Source organism: Scyliorhinus canicula, chromosome 22, assembly GCF_902713615.1.
Source record: "Scyliorhinus canicula chromosome 22, sScyCan1.1, whole genome shotgun sequence".
Lineage (NCBI taxonomy): Eukaryota > Metazoa > Chordata > Chondrichthyes > Carcharhiniformes > Scyliorhinidae > Scyliorhinus > Scyliorhinus canicula.
This window is the reverse complement of record NC_052167.1, coordinates 3,329,965-3,347,626: the sequence shown is the minus strand read 5'-3', so window position 1 is coordinate 3,347,626 and position 17,662 is coordinate 3,329,965. Positions and strand designations below refer to the sequence as shown.

The following is a 17,662-nucleotide window of genomic DNA, read 5'->3' as shown; positions in this document are numbered from 1 at the left end:
CATTCACACATTCTGATCTCAAATTGCCACTATCAGCAGCCTTCTTAGCCACTATTTACATTCCCTTTGCCTTTTTTGTCCACATCTGTCGGTCTCCACCTATCGCTGCACCTCCCCCACCTCCGCAACAGTATAAATCTGACCCCATTTCCAGTTCTCGCTAGCTTTGACAAAGAGTCATCCGGACTCGAAACGTTAGCTCCGTTTACTCTCTCCACAGATGCTGTCAGGCCTGCTGAGTTTGTCCAGCATTTTCTGCTTTTGTTTCAGATTCCAGCATCCATGGTAATTTGCTTTTATCACTCATGCATTATTCTCCTTAACTATTTGCGCCCCGTCTTCTGAGTCTCTATCCATAGAATCCATACAGTGCAGGAAGAGGGAATTCAGCCCATCGAGTCTGTACTGTCCCTTGGAAAGAGCACCCGACCTAGGCCCACGCCCACAGTCCCATCCTACCCCTGTAACCCAGTAAACCCACCTAACCTTCTGGACACAAGGGGCAATTTAGCGTGGCAAATCCACCTAATCTTCACATTTTTGGATTGTGGGAGGAAACCGGAGCACCCGGAGGAAACCCACGCAGACAGAGGGTAATAGTGGTTGAGGACCCACTTCTGAAAGGTAGTAGAAACAGAAAACCACATCTGATTTATAAGCAGCCGAAGTGCAGTAACCTGCAGAGCTTTGGACAGGAGAATGGAATCATGCTGGGTGGCCCGTTTCTTCGGCCGCGCAGATACCTGCCTCCATGCCTCCGTCCCTGCTGTGAGGCTTGTATAATTCTATTGAACTGGTCAGTGGGAGTCCACAAAAGTAACTTGGGAGAAATCTGACTGAAGTACGCTCGTTCAGAGCACTTAGCGCAGTCTGACACGCGGTAAAGTGGTGGGGATGGCAGTGAATTTCTTGAGACTTTCTCTTGCTCCGCCGCTGTGGGAACTGCGTTATCGTGACAGGGTGGCAAGAGCTCCAATGAAACACAGTCCACAAGCCCAGGTTTGAGCTAATGTACTTCCTATGTTACAATGGTGACTATACTTCAAAAGCAGTGCTAGATCGGCTGTGGAGCGCGTTAGGAGTATACCAAGGTTATGGAAGGGGCTGTATGAATGTTAGGCTCTCCTTTAGTTATGATTAAACCTACATCTAAACTTTTGCTTACAAGCGATGGATGTTCAGTTTATGCCATCAACTGGGAAAGAGCTGCATGAGCAGACTGATGAGACCATCAATTCACGCGACACGAGGTTAGAAGTGAACAGTGGTTTTAATCGTCTTACAACAGAGCCTGCCTGTGACGAGATGAACTCTAGATGAACTGGCAGGCAGGCTCCGACTGCCAAGCTTTATACAACCAGTGGGAGGGGGGAGGAGTCATGGGCGGAGCCAAGGGTGGGGCCCAGTACAAACTTCCGTACATTCCCAGTACACCTCCCCCTAGAGGCAGAGCTGCGCAACTGCTCGTGTGCCGAGCTTACAGAGGCATGGTACAACATGTGTGATAACAGTGTGAATTATGCTATTATGATTCACCACACAGACGAAACAGGACTGAGGCTTTCTGCAGGACTCCCCAGCAGACATGTTGGACTGATGCAGAAAATGGCGACACAGGCCTGCACCGACTGCATCCCCGAGAGATGGGATTGCATTGTTCAGCGACATTGTCAGTTACAAAAATAAGCAAAGGCGTTGCAAAAAATAAAGCGTGCTGCAAAGGACTTCAGAGGCTGCAACTCTGTCTCGGAGATGTGCTAACATCCACAAATGGACGTCGATCGCATCTTGGCCTTTTGGCTAAGGTGATCGTGAGGTCAGGTGAGTGAAGTCACCTGGATCTGGTGAGTCTCTCTCTCTCTCTCTCTCTCTCTCTCTCTCGAGGGGACCATGAATTGCTTTTTGGAGCAGGCAAGAGCTGAGAGCTCTGGCTATGTAACTCTGTTAAAGGAATAAAACAAATAATAAATAAATGGGTGGATGTACAGTTTACTGAATTTGGAACGGCTCCGTGCAGTTCTAAACTTGTAGACTTCACCTTGCTGAAGACGATGATCCTGTGGTTTAACTCGCCATATTGGAATCTTCCATTTGCCGTTAGACAATTAAAACATTTTCTTTAAAGCAGCAGGTTATCTGGCAGCAGGAAAAAGGTCTTCCTAAAGTCCTCGATCAATGTTACCTTCCAACTTCAAAACCCTACAATTATCAAGATACCCTACGTCACTGCGGTCATGGTGCGACCTCCCTCCTTAATTCCTCAGCTGTCTTCGCTAGTTCTGACCACTCCATTGCTCTTGTGTACCTCTCTTTCACAGTCCACCTCCGAGGCACTGCTCTCTGTTCCCTACCTGGAGCACCGTGGCCACTCCGCCAGTTCCAATGGCTTCCTATCCTGCAGAACATGTTTCACAACGTATCCGAAGTACAGCACCCTTGACGGTGCCGCACTCCCTTGGCACTGCACTCAACGGTTAGCTTAGATTAGGTGTTCCGAGTCTGGAGTAGGTTTGAACCTGCAATCTTCCGATCTACAGATGAGAGTGCTGCCAAGTGAGGCAACGTGGCAATTGAAAATAATAAGAAAAGCATGAAGGAAAGCAGAAAACTCAGGCAATTAAAAGATATTTATTTTTATTTACAATATGTGAAACTGCTAAATAGAGAAAGTCTGCAGGTTAGGTTTAATCGGATTTAAAGAAAATAGGTCTTAAAAACAGGGTTTTTCTAAGAGCGGGGCATGACCTGTGGGGTGGTTGTAGTCGGGCGATGGAGCGATTGGTAGAGGCTTTCCTATGGGGGTCCCGATCCCAGAAGTAGCGCCCAACAGCTGCTACCGCCATTGTTATTGAGAATAGCGTCCGCTGCCGCCATTTAAATGAGAAGAAAATTAGGGTGTGTGCAATCTTCCGGCCAGAGGTGGCAGCAGTGAGCAGGGCACGCGCCCTGCACATATACTTGACATCAAGCTCCCTGTATGTACGTGCTTTTGTTGCCAAATCACAGAGGAGAGCTTCTTCCATTTTCTAGCTGCCGGCAAGCAGGGCAAGAGGACTGTGAAGATGAATCGCATTTCTTGCAAGTAAGAGATGGCCAGAGTCAGAAATAGGCAGTGTACCAACTGGCCAGGATCCCACAACAGAATCTGCTGGAGAGCTCTGCTCAGGAGAGTCCAGGGCAGGAGAGCAGTGCTAGTGTTAGCTCTGTGCAGAGCTCCGAGGCCTCTGGTTAACAACCTACAAATAAGAAACTTAACTCAGGAACAAAGCAGTATAATGATGATTTCTTGAGGTATGGTTTTGTCAATTGTGCCAATGCAAGTAAAGATGAAACGCCCATGTGTGTTATATGCAGTCAAGTACTGGCAATTGAGAGAAGTTTCAGATTTTGAGACAGAAGTGTAGGGTAAAAAATTCCTTTTGAGGCTGAGACCCCAGCATCAGTTATTAACTTACAGCTGACTCCAAATGAAAAGACTACGCTGCTCTACCTGACCAGTGACAGCGCATTAAAAACATGGCAAAAGCCCACGAGGCTGTCGGCATTCTGGAGTAGCCTCCCCCAGGAGTATCCAGTGCTGAGTAAAACAAGCATTTTGTTGCTATTGTCCTTCATGACAACCTACATTTGCGAGGTCTAATTTTCCGTTCTCACAAAAATGAAAATGGCACAAAGGAACTGGCTGAACTCTGCAACTGATATGCGCATTGCCCTCTCCTCCTGTGAACCTCATTGGAATGTGATCATGAGGACCAACCAGGCTCCCCTTTCACATTAAAGGTTAGAGAACCTTGGCATCTGTCATGAAGGTCGGTCGGCGTGGGTCGCGGAGGTCAGCCGGCGTGGGTCGTGAAGGTCGGCTGGCATGGGTCACGAAGGTCGGCCGGCTGGCAAAAGTGGGCCCCGGGAAAGAAAGGTTGAATAGCACAATCTTAAAATATTGTGAAGCATTTCCTTAATTCTATGGAGGCAAATAAATGAGAAACAGGTGGAACTGTGCTTAACCTACTGCACGATTAACATTAATTACTTTACTTCTCGTTAGTGCTCATCATGTAAACCACACGATGCTTGCCTAACAAACATCAATTTAAGAGTGCGTCATAATCTCCTGAGAGATACTGTTCCAATCTTTCACTGGCCTTGGAAAGAAACTATTTAAAACTGTTTACTCAAGCAGGAGACTGAATACATTGGCACTCATTTATATTCATGCCCTCTGGTGACTCTCAGCAGGCTTTGTTGCTTTATTACCGTTCGCACAACAGAGAGTAGTGAATATGCAACAGAAACACGAGGATGAATGTAGGACAAGTTCCTCAATAGCACTGTAAAGACCTAAACGCAACACGCGATTTGGAAATAGTTATGCCCCTTCATCAAAATATGCTGTAGATTCCTCTTCCCTTCCTGACTCCCCCAAGCAAAACGTAGACGATCCAGCCTGGATAAAGAAATAGTTTACTAATCCCCTGCCAACAGCTCGGCTGGATATAGAACCCAAGCCTCACCCTCTTACAATCTCCTTCACCACCTCCTAATCATATAACCCCTTGCAGAACCCGTTACTCCTGTGTCACAGGGACGGCACTGTGGCAGTGGTTAGCACTGCTGCCTCACAGTGCCAGGGACCTGGGTTCAATTTCAGCCTTGAAGTTTCCGTTTTCTCCCCGGGTCTACGTTGGTTTCCTCTGGGTGCTTTGGTTTCCTTCCACAGTCCAAAGATGTGCAGGTCTGGTGGATTGGCCATTCTAAATTGCCCCATAATGTCCAAAGATGTGTAGGTCAGGTGGGGTTATGGGGTCATGGGAATAGGGCGGGGGAGTGGGCCTAGGTTGGTTGCTCTTTCAGAGGGTCAATGCTGACTCGATGGACCAAATGGCCTCCTTCTGCACTGTAGGAATTCTATGAAACCATATGCCCTCTGGTCAAATGTAAAACAGGATGTTGGTTCATCCACTACCCCCCCAGCGACTGGCTGCAAGACCAGATTTTAACCATTCCCTCAACACAAATCACAGAATTTGTGGCAGGACAAATTTCTTCACCCCCCCATCTTGCCTTCGGGCATCGGGGAAGGCTGTGGGTTCCACGTCTTAAGAAATCTAGAGCCCCTCCACCTGCTGTCTCAGCAGCAGCTAGTGTTCATCTAGTCTTTAATATTGTAAAACATTCCGAGGCACTTCACAGAAGAATTAGTGGACAAAATTTGAAATCCAGCCACATGGGGAGATATTAGGACACATGAATTAAACCTTGGTCAAAGAAGTAGGTTTCAAGGAATATCTTAAAGGAGAAGAGGAAGAGGGATGGAGTGGTTTAGGAAGGGGATTCCAGAGCTCAGTACCATCGGAGCTGAAAGCTTAGCCACCCAATAGTGAAAATCAGGCACATACAGAAGGTGAGAATCAGAGGTCTGGGGAGGGTTGTCGGGGGCTGAAGGAGGTTAAAAAAGAGAGAGGGAGTGGATTGGCCCAAAAAGCCTGGTTTAATGTCGGGACGTCAAGGAGAAGGAGGTGGAGAAGCAGAGGGGTTCTAGGAGAGAATTCAGACCATGCGGCCTAATGGTCGAGGAGATGGCCACCGGGTAGGCTGGGACAAAGGAAGGAAGAGATTGCGCACAAGAGGTCAAGGGAAGAGAGAGTTTGGAAGGAAGAGGAAGGTGAGGATAACCATAAAGACAATGATTTTGAAGGATTTGTGAAGGGAGTGGGCAGAGGTAAATAATCTATCCAGATTTAAAACAACTTGTGAATGCTGGAAATCTAAAAAAGCCTAAAACATGCACCATGCCGAATAGCATCTGTGAGAAGACAGATTCTTTTGCATTTTTTTAATGTCTGCAATTAACTAAAATGCATAACTTTTTCAAAACAATTCCCCCGAGTTACGCTAATAATGTATTTTGTGTTACCTTCGCACCGAGAATCTGTAAAGCTCTCCAGTTTGGAGGATTAATGGAGGTTTGCAAACTAAGATTCTGTAAAACCTATCACGAGTGTGACCAGCAAGCAGCTCATCCGTACTGCGTGCACAAATCTCCTTTGTTGAATAATCAGTCTTTCTTTCCTTGCAAAACAAAGCCCCAATTTGTTCCTGGCTTAAGGCAGCCCTGGTGTAATCATCCCTGCTTTAAAGGGGAAATCAATCTCTTAGCAGTGCTGTTGCTGTAAGGACACGTTATACCGCAGGAGTGCCCCAGCGGACTCACGTGCTCTGGGTCCCTGCGAGTGGCTTCATACTTACACTGGGCACCTGGGACATCACTGATATTTTCAGGTGAGTCCGCAAACGGAAGAGTTTGAAAAACATCGATATGAAGCTATGCACACCCCCTGTAATGAATTCAGCCTTTGCAGAAATGTGGATTGTCATCACCCTGAATTGTTCAACATTATTCTCTCATTTTCAAAGGAATTTGCCTATTGACTCGTCACCATGCATCTTAGTCCCAACAGACCCAAAGCAGATTGAAGAGAAAGGGGGTGAGATAACCCTCACGAGAACCATGGGGGATGATTGATTGATCTCCCCATGGGCTTCGTAGGAGTTCATGTGGTGAGTAGGCGGCGGCCTGCCCAGCTGGGGTTCGTTAGCAGGACCTATGAATGTAGCTGTTCCCGGTAGTCCTGGGCTCAGATGTTTGTTTTGTGTGCACCATTCCTTTCAGCTAAAAAATAGACCAATTTGGCCTTTCGGCACCTCCTGGAATTATTACACTGGCAACGCGAATCGAACACAGGATTCTCAGCAGCCTTTTCTTTTTTTTAATAAATTTAGAGTACCCAAATCATTTTTCCCAATTAAGGGGCAATTTAGCGTGGTCAATCTGCCTAACCTGCACATCTTTGGGTTGCGAGGGTGAAACCCACGCAAACACGGGGAGAACGTGCAAACTCCACACGGACAGTGACCCAGAGGCGGGATGGAACCTGGGACCTTGGCACCGTGAGGCTGCAGGGCTAACCCACTGCGCCACCGTGCCGCCCCTCAGCAGCTTTTTCAAAACTCCCTGACGACAACGCTGGTAAGAAACAAAGCAGAAAGTAAAATCCAGAAATGCCTTTGTTTGGGAAGCTAGAGTCTTATGATGCGGACGTGGAGGACTGGCCCCAGTATGCTGAACGCTTGTGCTACTTCGTCCCCATCAATAGCATCGGCATAAAGTAATCGTTTTGACAGCATGCAAGGCCCCGACATTCAGCATTACTAAGAATTTAACTTTTCCTGCAGCCCCTGACACAAAAACATTCAATGAGTCTGTGGAAGTAGTAAAGAAGCATTCTGACCCAAAGCCATCCGTAACCCTCCAGCATTATCAATTCAACACGGCTGGGAGGACCCCGGGAAACCCGTGACGGGTGGGCGCTCGTACGGTAAGTCCAACTTTCCCAGTAAAGGCTCCATGTGCCTCACCCACCACCAACTCAAGATTCAGCCAGGACATTCTGGATTCTCAAAAGACGGTCGGATAACCCTAGAGGAACCAAGGAAGTCCCCGGAGGACTACAAGTGTTCGCCGAAGGATCGGCCCGGGCAAGGCTGCAAGAGTCAGCAGTACACGTGCTGCCCAGGCCAGAAGCTAAAGCCACCTCAGGCTCGAGCCTTATCCAACAGCCCTTAGAAGACGAAATGCTGCCACTAAATTCCAGCTACACCTCTTAGATTGCCCTGATAAAGAGAACAGTCTTGCTCCCTAGAAATGGAGGTGGATACCGCAGTCTCCAACGTCAGGGAACAGACCTTCTGACATTTCCGGATGGGCATCTTGCCCTCAGACCTGCGAAACACCAGAGCCGGGTTGGCCACATACACAGGGGAACCGTTGAAGATTAATAATAATCTTTATTAGTGTCACAAGTAGGCTTACATTAACACTGCAATGAAGTTACTGCGAAAAGTCCCGAGTCGAAACACTCTGGCGCCTGTTCAGGTACACAGAGGGAGAACTCAGAATGTCCAATTCACCTAACAAGCACGTCTTTCGGGACTTGTGGGAGGAAACAGGAGCACCCGGAGGAAACCCACGCAGACATGGGGAGAAAACGCAGATTCCACCCAGACAGGGACTTATGTGGGAATTGAACCTGGGACCCTGGCGCTGTGAAGCAACAGCTCTAACCACTGTATGGGGACCATCATGACACCGGTTACATCTGTGAAGCAGATGGCCGACTCCCACTCATAGTTGTACGAGGACCAGGACCCAGACACTTGGGCAGAGTCTGGCTCCAGAGGGTCCAGATGGGTCAATGGCACCGAGATAACCTTTTCGGATGCGGTAAGATGTTATTCTCAGATTGAAAAAGCTGTTATTTTTGAGGTGGAGAAATTCCACCCACATCTACAGCAGACATTTCACAATCTTAACAGCCCATAAATCCATGCTGGCCTTTTTTAAAGAGGATAAAGCGATTCCCCCCATTGCCTCGGCTTGAATTATACGTTGGGCATTATTGTTAGCGGCCTGCGAATACTTTCTCGAGTATTGCCCAGGAATGCACATTGCCATACGGATGGCATGAGTCGCCACCTGCTGCCCACAAGCTTGGGCCCTCTGCTGGCATTGGAAGAACTCGCTGGATACCTTGCCCTGAACCAGATTGAAATGTGGGCTCAGACGGATCCCACATTGGCAAAATTGCTCCACATGATCCTCAGTGGCAGAATTCGATGACATGAAGCCCTTCTCACTGAATGACAAGAGCTGACTGTAGAAGGTGGCATCATCCTGTGGGGGCCCGAGTATTCACCACCCCCCCACCCAGGTCGGCACCCAATGTTGACGGAACTGCGCAATGGACACCCCGGGGTGTCCAAGATGGAAAAGCTCGAAAGGAGCTACATCTGGTGGCCCGTGCTCGATACAGACATTGAGAATCTGGTGAAATTGTGCTCCTTGTGCCAGGAGAACCAGAATTCCCCCATGGGAATGCCCAGGTAGACAATGGGTACAGGTACACATGGACTTTGCTGGCCTGTTCCTGGGATCGATGACCTTTCGAAATGGTTAGAAGTACAAGTACGTATGTCCTCCATGACTTCTCACACAATAAAGAAACTCTGGCAAAGTTTCTGTACACACGACATATCAGAGATCCTCATATCCAATGGGACCTCCTTTACCAGTGAAGAATTTCAGGCATTCATGAAGGCGAACGGCATTGAACACATCCGAACGGTGCCGTGCCGGCGTACTATTCATCGTCTATTGGCCTGGCCAAACAGCAGTTCAAACATTGAAAAGCAGATTGAAGAAACAGCCGGCTGGTTTCCTGGATGCGGAATTGGATTGGTTCCTCTTTGACTATAGAACCATGTGGCGCACCAGACTCGGTTGCTATTTCCCAACTTGGGAGGGGAGGTGGAGTCAAAACAGGAGACCCAAAAAAAGGAACTATGACACCAGAAGACCTGGAAGGATCTTCAGAACAGGAGGTGCTGTCTATGTGCGGAACCTTGGAGATGGTTCCCATTGGATGCCAAGCAGTCTCGCTGGGAAAGACTGGTTTCTTCCAAACTCAACATCCAAGGGAAGGCCGTGAAAAAACACCTGGACCACCTGAGAAGCAGGGAACGTACTCCAGCGACGACAATTTCAGCAGAGACCATGTCCTTAACACTCGTTGAGACTACCTCGGGCAAGGGGGCTCAGCCTATGGGGGACACGAGAGTCGTTCCCCTCCCACAATGAAGATTCGGAATCCGAAATGGAGACCGAAGAGATTGATTCCCTGCTCGAGATCAGCATTAACGATGAACCTCCGGCTGTGGCCCTTCAGCGTTTAACAAGGAAGTGGCGATCTCCAAACCACTTCACCTCCCCCTGGATCCGGTTCCATCTGCTGCCAACTCGAAGCCTTGTGCCGAGCGGTAAAGATGCCTCATCACTGTGCGAGTGAGGGGATGATTCGGACTTGATGCGGGAGTGATGTGATAACTGTAGCAATCCACGGGAGGCAGGAGTTCCGTCACCACACCAATATTTATTTACAATAACGATATTACAGGAGCAGCTACAAACAGTGCTGCTAGCAGTCCAGTCAACTTAAGACTGGCTCACAAAGCCTACACAGGTGATTATATGGGCCCCCTCAATGAGCTATCATTGAGGGAGCTCATACTCCAATTGGCCAACCAATAAAGCCAATTGGAGTTCATTACACCCCTCCCCCCCAAGGTCCGAGGAATTCCTGCCAGCTGGCATTCCTCTGAGCTTCTTCCTGCTCCTCATGTCTGGGTCTGTCACCTCTGTGTCGTCCGCCGGGTCGTTCTCTGAAGTGGGCGGGGTGTACCTTATAGGTGCTCGTCTTTTCCTTGACGACCTCCTTGGAAGTTGTTCGTCCTCCTCCTCGGGGAGAGGTGTCGCGGCAGCCTCGTCGAGTGTGTCCATCTCTGACTCTGATGACTGGATGACGGGGTCTGGAGAAATTGCTCGGGGCTGGGGTGTGGGTATCCTTTCCGTCTGGGCTATCCCAGCTTGAGGCGGTCCTGCTTCGCCTGCCTCCAGGTGTGGTTCCGCTGCCCTTATTTGGTCTAGGTGTTTCTTCAGCACATTACCTCCTATTGAAACCTCATAGGATATGGGCCCTGTTTGGGACTCTACCGTGCCTTTGACCCACGTTGGTCCATTCCCATAATTCTTGACCCAAACCGGTGCCCCCACCTGGAAATGTCTCTGCTGCCGACTATTATCATGCCCCCTGCGTTGGACCTCCTGTTGTTTCTCCACTTTCCCCGTTAAATTTGGGAAAAGGAGATCCCATCCTCGTTGCCACTGTAGTAATCCACGGGAGGCAGGAGTTCTGTCACCACACCAATATTTATTTACAATAACGATATTACAGGAGCAGCTACAAACAGTGCTGCTAGCAGTCCAGTCAACTTAAGACGGGCCTACACAGGTGATTATATGGGCCCCCTCAATGAGCTATCATTGAGGGAGCTCATACTCCAATTGGCCAACCAATAAAGCCAATTGGAGTTCATTACAATAACCCTCACGGGGACCCGGAGAAATCGCTGATTGATCTCCCCATGTGCTTTGTAGAATCTGGGTTCCCACGGTTGTTAGGGCACATTAGCGGGACCTTTAAAAGTCGCTCCCAGGCGCAGAGCGGCCGTTCCCGATAATCCTGGGCTGGGACATTTGTTTTGTGCACTGCCGTGGGAGTGGCTTTATTTTCAGTTTAAAATAAACCAGTTTGTCCTTTCACTCTGTGCCTCCTGGAAGTATGACAAGGAATTGCTGAAGTCACAGGGTGGTGTAGTGCAGAGCTTAATCAAACATTTAATGACATCTAGTGGTGACTAGATCAGGCCACTTGTGACAGACAGACGCTGAGGGCCCTGCTTCTAAATATTTGTGACTCCACAGAATCATTTGTGAAAAAATAATAATAACAATATGCAGTTCTCCTGTGAAGAGCTGCAGGAGGGACCCTGAGTAGGTGAACAATGTTAAAGCTCGGGCTGACAATGACAAGGAACCTCGCGTTACTTTGCTGAAGGGATGAGATGCAGATTAAATAAATTTCAGAAATGTGCACCTGCGCTTTGGGTGACTTACGTAAACCTTTCTTGCCTTGACGGTTAGAGTGGAGAAGGGGCAGAAGAGAAGACAACTGTCAGAAGGCTTCCTTAGAGATCTGTGCAAGCTGACTGACCAAATGATTTTTGCCCCTCCAAACACGTACGTGCTAAATTTAATCTTTCGCAGGAGCCGAGTACATCTTTGCTTTCAAAACATCCCTCCCACTGTATACTGGCTTTAGGAATAACCCCCCCCCCAGTGGTAGATCTCTGTTGTAACACGGCAGCAAGCTGAGGAACACCATTTGAATGGAAGAGCAGCAGCCAGTTGCTGGACACGACTGGGGCTTTACTCACTTGATGAAGCTCTCTTTGCATTTCTGCAGCAGTTCACAGGCTTTGGTGACCTCTTGCTCATTAAGCAGAACAAGCGTTCCGATTGTCAGGTGGAGCTTCGCTGGGTTCTGGAAAATACTGCCGTCAATCCCTCGGTCCTGGAAGAGAAAAAGGGACAAAAAAAACAAGAAGCTGAATTGTCGCGTTGTTCCATCCCTCTGGGCAAGGATACAAACTAGGAAGGAGGGACTGAGGTCTGCCGCATAGGCAATAGCCGGCATCTAGGAACGATTACAAAGCAGAAAGTGGATCAATGTTTCAGAAGGTGCTGCCAATGGCAGAGTCAGGTTGAGCTGTTATTGTTATCTGGAACGTTGCTGCAATCTCACCCCCTTCCCCACATGACATCAGTGACCATTCTTCAAAAGTACATTATTTGCTGTAAAAGGCTTGGGATGTCCAGGTGTGGGAGGCGCTACATAAATGCAAGTCTTTCTCTTGAAGAAAGCTCCTGTGTACAAATTACTAACTGCATCGTGAAACTCATGGGTTGACTTCATTCAATTCTTTTTTTAAAAATTTATTTTTTAATAAATTTAGAGTACTCAATTCATTTTTTTTCCAATCAAGGGGCAATTTAGCATGACCAATCCACCTAGCTTGCACATCTTTGGGTCGTGGGGGGCGAAACCCACGCAAACACGGGGAGAATGTGCAAACTCCACACGGACAGTGACCCAGAGCAGGGATCAAACCTGGGACCTCGGCGCGTGAGGAAGCAGTGCTAACCACTGTGCCACCATGCTGTCCAAATTAATTCAATTCAGAGTGATGATTACATCCCAAGTCAGATGTTTGAAAGTAGGCGCTAATCCTTTCCTTGATAGTGCTTTTATTTTTGGACTGCAGCGTTATTTGTGCCTGCCTCCTATTTACTAACACACTCAGTGCTTCGCAGTCCTTCATTATACTCAACTGAAAAATATCAATTAAAACAAATGGACAAATGATCAAGTAAGCAGCCCCCTCAAAGGGCACAGCAACTAAAACAAAACTGCAAAGCAAAACCGATCAAATTGATTTGAGATGTCATTCCTGAGGTTGGTGATGCACTTCAGCCCCAGCAGCATCCATTGGTCATGGTGGGGTTCAGGCGTGCCAATGGACACCGAGTGCTCCCTCTCCAGGACACCTGGATGCAAATGTAGCCGCGTGAGAGGGTAGTCAGGCCGAATGCCCCCTCAACCGCCTGCTGCCTGGACCTGTTAGCGGTCAGGTCCGGGAACAGGCTTACCTGGAGGTCCTCCATGCTGCCTGCCATCCACCGCACCAGGTGGCCAAAGATCAGGAGCTGAAGTGCAGCAGCCAGAACCTGAGCAGCGGCCCCTCAATGAATTAAAAAGGGGGTCGCAACCTCACAAAAACTATGTAAAGGTGAAACATGGACTCCTCAAGGTGGCGGGAAAGACGAGTGACCTGGGAATCCACAAAACAACTTAGTCTTTTGTTGCACGGGCCTGATGCATGCAACACCCTCCACACCGTATTCCCAGTGGAAAAGGGGGACGATCATGCAGCGAGACCCCCCCCCCCCCCCCACAATAAGGGCCAGAATGCCATGGCAAGCAGTCCTTCTTTATATGTGCTCAAGATACTTAATCAGTCAATACCCTCCATTTGCTTATCCCTACCCGTAATAATACAATTAACGTAACGTTAACACCGAGTTCTTCATCAGTGCCCAGTATTAATACTGATGGTTAATGGCCTTTGTTTTTTTTTTCCCAATTAAAGGGGCAATTTTACGTGGCCAATCCACCTACCCTACACATCTTTGGGTTGTGAGGGGTGAGACCCATGCAGGCAAGGGGAGAATGTGCAAACTCCACACGGACAGTGACCCAGAGTGTTAATGGGCTTTGTGAGGTAGTGAAGTAATCAATTAACTGACTAAAAAAAATTAATGTCCAGTCAATGATACAGGAAGTATGAGAAACCTTTTTTTAAAATCAGTTGTCCATCCATAGTGTACATGGAGTGTGGGCTGTAAAGCTTATTGCGGCAGCAACAGCAATAGAATAGAACAGTGAAGCAAGCCTCCAGGAGATTCTGCCATTTAGCCAATCACCAGATCCCAGAGCAGACGGTTATTTACAATAGTCCAGGCCTAGCTATCGAGAGCCACAATGTTTGAACCAATAAGGAAATGCCACATCTTTTCCTGCTTTGGATGGATTTAAACTGTGAGAACATATTCCTGGCTTGGGTCACTGTGCGGAGTCTGCACCTTCTCCCCGTGTGTTTCCTCCGGGTTCTCCCGTGTCCTCCCAAAAGTCCTGAAAGACTTTCATGTTAGGTGAATTGGATATTCTGAATTCTCCCTCAGTGTACCCGAACAGGCGCCGGAATGTGGCGACGAGGGGTTTTTCACAGTAACTTCATTGCAGTGCTAATGTGAGCCGCGTGGAGGAAAACCTACTTCAATGGGTAAGAGTGGGTCTGGCCCAGACAAAACTGAACTTTTGTGACGATAATAAAAATTATTACAAGACAAAAGGAGATGGAAAAGAGAGGTTTGCGGGTGGGGAGGGGGATGGGGGGGGGGGAGAGAGATTTGCAGAGGTGATGGAAGACCAGGAAACAGAAACAAAGAGAGAGGAAGAAAAAGCAAGCGAGAGCCCATTTGTCTATCCCCAAGAGGTCAAATTAAAACACAGAATTCCTTCCCAAAAAACAGCGGTATTTTTGAAGTTTGCTCTCTTTCCTCATTCAGTGAATGCGTTGCAATTATTTTGCCACTGATCCCAATCACCTCTTTAGATCAATGTTTCCCGAACATTGCTGCGTAATGGCCTCTTTGAAATATTGATGCACTACTGTCTTCATTTCTGAAATATGGTTTCAGCTAGCCGGATATTAAAACCATGTTCGTGCTGCAGAAACGCATTAGTTCAAGAAAAATAACGTCAGTAAAATAAAATTTGCAATGAGGTAGGTGCAAGTCAAACACTCCGGACCCCCTCAGAGACCTTCTTAAGGACCTGCCAAGGGCCCAGTTTGCCGTGGATGTTGCTTGTTCCTCCAAAGTGCCCTGGTTTTCTTCATTCAGCATTTGTGATACAAGTTTGGACTTGCAATTAGGATGCTGACACAAGGAGCACCAGCCTGCAATGGGACCTCGAGCGCGGTAGCCCTGATCATTTCTGTCGGCACAACATAAGATGCGGGCCTCTTGTGAATTTGGCTGGCATGGCATCAATGGAACGGCCTCGGGGCATGTCCAAATCAATTTTGCAAACCGTGGAGGAGTTTGCAGTGCATGCTTCATAAAGATTACATTATTTCGGCAGAATCAAAGGATCGAACTGGATCAGTGCCTTGACCTAATTAGCTACATTGCTCTTTTGATCAATGAAAACTTTGATCGTTTGTAATAATTTGCATATTTGATGCCGGCGTACAAAATGTTCATGTCTCTCTCGATATGCTTCAGTATAATTGTGTCATAGCCTGTTGTTAATTGGCCATACTGACAGATTGCCCCTGGTGTGGCTCACGAGTAGTTTGGAAAATGGCTGCCACGTTTAATTATCTCCAAGCCCACCTCTGAAAAACCCTCGTGCCTATATCAGCTAATGCAGATTTCCAGACTATTGGGGTCAGAGAATCTCTGCAGAAGAGGCCCTTTGGCCCATCGAGCCTGCACCGACATGCAAAAAAACACCTGACCTGCATACCTAATCCCATTTGCCAGCACTTGGCCCATAGCCTTGAATGTTATGACGTGGCAAGTGCTTATCCAGGTACTTTTTAAAGGATGTGCGGCAGCCCACCTCTACCACCCTCCAAGACAGTGCGTTCCAGACCGTCGCCACCCTGTGAGTAAAAACAAGCTTTTCCTCAAAACCCCCCTAAACCTCCCGCCCCTCACCTTGAACTTGTGCCCCCTAGTGACTGACCCTTCAACTAAGGGGACCAGCTGCTCCCTATCCAACCTGCCCATGCCCCTCAGAATCTTACACACCTCAATCAGGTCGCCCCCCTCAGTCTTCTCTGCTCCAACCCAAGCCGATCCAACCTCTCTTCATAATTGAAATGTTCCATCCCAGGAAACATCCTGGTGAATCTCCTCTGCACCCCCTCCAGGGAAATTGTTACCTTCTTGTTTCATGCCCCTGGTCAATGGCTGGCTTTCCTTCTAATCATGAGTGTGCTGTTTTTGGGGGCTTGCTGCGCACATTTGTGGCCACATTTCCTTTACCGCAGTAGTGACAAACGCAAAATACCGCAAATACTTATTTTTTTAATTTAGATTACCCAATTATTTTTTCCAATTAAGGGGCAATTTAGCGTGGCCAATCCACCTACTCTGCATATTTTTGGGTTGTGGGGGCGAAACCCACGCAGACACGGGGAGAATGTGCAAACTAAATACCGCAAATACTGGAATGTAACGTTGAAAGCTTGTAGACCCAAACGTTAATTATGTTTTTGTTTCCACAGATGCTGCCTGACCTGCCGAGTGACTCCAACATTTTCTGTTTTTATTTCAAATTTCCAGCATTTTGCTTTTGCTTCAAAGTACTTTGTCGGCTATGAATCAGTGCAGGAAATCCTGCGATCAGTGTCGATGCTGGTTCTTTTTAAAGTACCTTCAGCCACCTGGTATTCAAATGGATGGCTGTGGAGCCTACCAGGAATATCTATTTCTTGAAGAGATCAGCCTGGTTCATCAAGCCCATGTCCTTTCCTCAACCCAACTCACCTGGGATTGGAGGTACCGCAATACTTTGTCCCCAGCCTCGGTAACGTACCTGGGAGCACTCGTCCAACACCCGCTCTTTAAACTTCGCAAACTGTTCCTGAATCGTGGGGTGATTGACGGCGAAGGACAGGAAATGGGTGAAGGGCTGCTTCCTGCGGAAACTCTCCAACATCACCTCGACCCTGGTCTGTGCTGACGCGACGCCTGCTCGCTGCTGCCCTGTGATGACTGGAAACAAGGAAAGGCTGAAATTCAGTATCTCCTACTAGAACCATGAAGCATTCTCTGCTCAGTTATAGCATAGAGATGTCTCTGCATTGCGTTGAGTATCCCAACCCCGAGTCTCAATTGCAGTGGATGCATTAGTGTGGCCTGTCCATTTTCCAATTGATTGCCCAATTCAATCTCAACAGCACTCGCCACGTTAAAAACCTTGCATTGAAAATCTCACTTAAATGCATTAAATGACCAGGGTTTCGTTTTTGGTATTGGGTGGGTGAGGATTGATAACCAGCGTTGAAAGAAATTGAATAGTGACACAAGATCGTCAAAACCTGCTAAAAAACTGTGTGTGGAGTTTGCACATTCTCCCCGTGTTTGCGTGGGCTTCGCCCCCACAACCCAAAGATGTGCGGGGTAGGTGGATTGGCCATGCTAAATTGCCCCTTAATTGGAAAAAAAAATGAATTGGGTACTCTAAATTTATTAATAAAAGAAACCTCCTAAAAACACTCGAAGCAAGGCCTCAATTTACCGTTTGACCTGAAGGTTAAAGATACTTCAGAGGAGCCTAGACTATGTGCGTAAGTCTTTGGGAATGCATCAACACTACAGAGGAGAAATAATCTTGGACAACACGGGTTACTTCCACAGTGGTATTAATACCCATACCTCACAATACAGATCGACTCTCTGAATCCAAAATAACACTCGGGAGTCACCTTTTAAAACTCATTCACAGGATGTGGGTGTCATTGGCAGGGTTGATATTTATTGCCTAGGGTTGGCCCTGAGGAGGTGGTGGGGAGT

The 17,662-nt window shown here is 47.8% G+C and overlaps 1 protein-coding gene across 3 annotated transcripts in view; it reads right to left on the bottom strand.

Annotated features, from left to right (window-relative positions):
* Positions 1–17,662, bottom strand: part of ascc1 (activating signal cointegrator 1 complex subunit 1) — a 68,139-nt gene that overhangs the window by 26,233 nt on the left and 24,244 nt on the right. For all 3 annotated transcript variants that reach the window (XM_038783263.1, XM_038783262.1, XM_038783264.1), the window contains 2 exons: positions 16,683–16,861; positions 11,890–12,026 (listed from right to left, as the gene is read on the bottom strand). In XM_038783263.1, the coding sequence (XP_038639191.1) occupies positions 11,890–12,026; positions 16,683–16,861 (316 nt within the window). The remainder of the gene's footprint in view (positions 1–11,889; positions 12,027–16,682; positions 16,862–17,662) is intronic.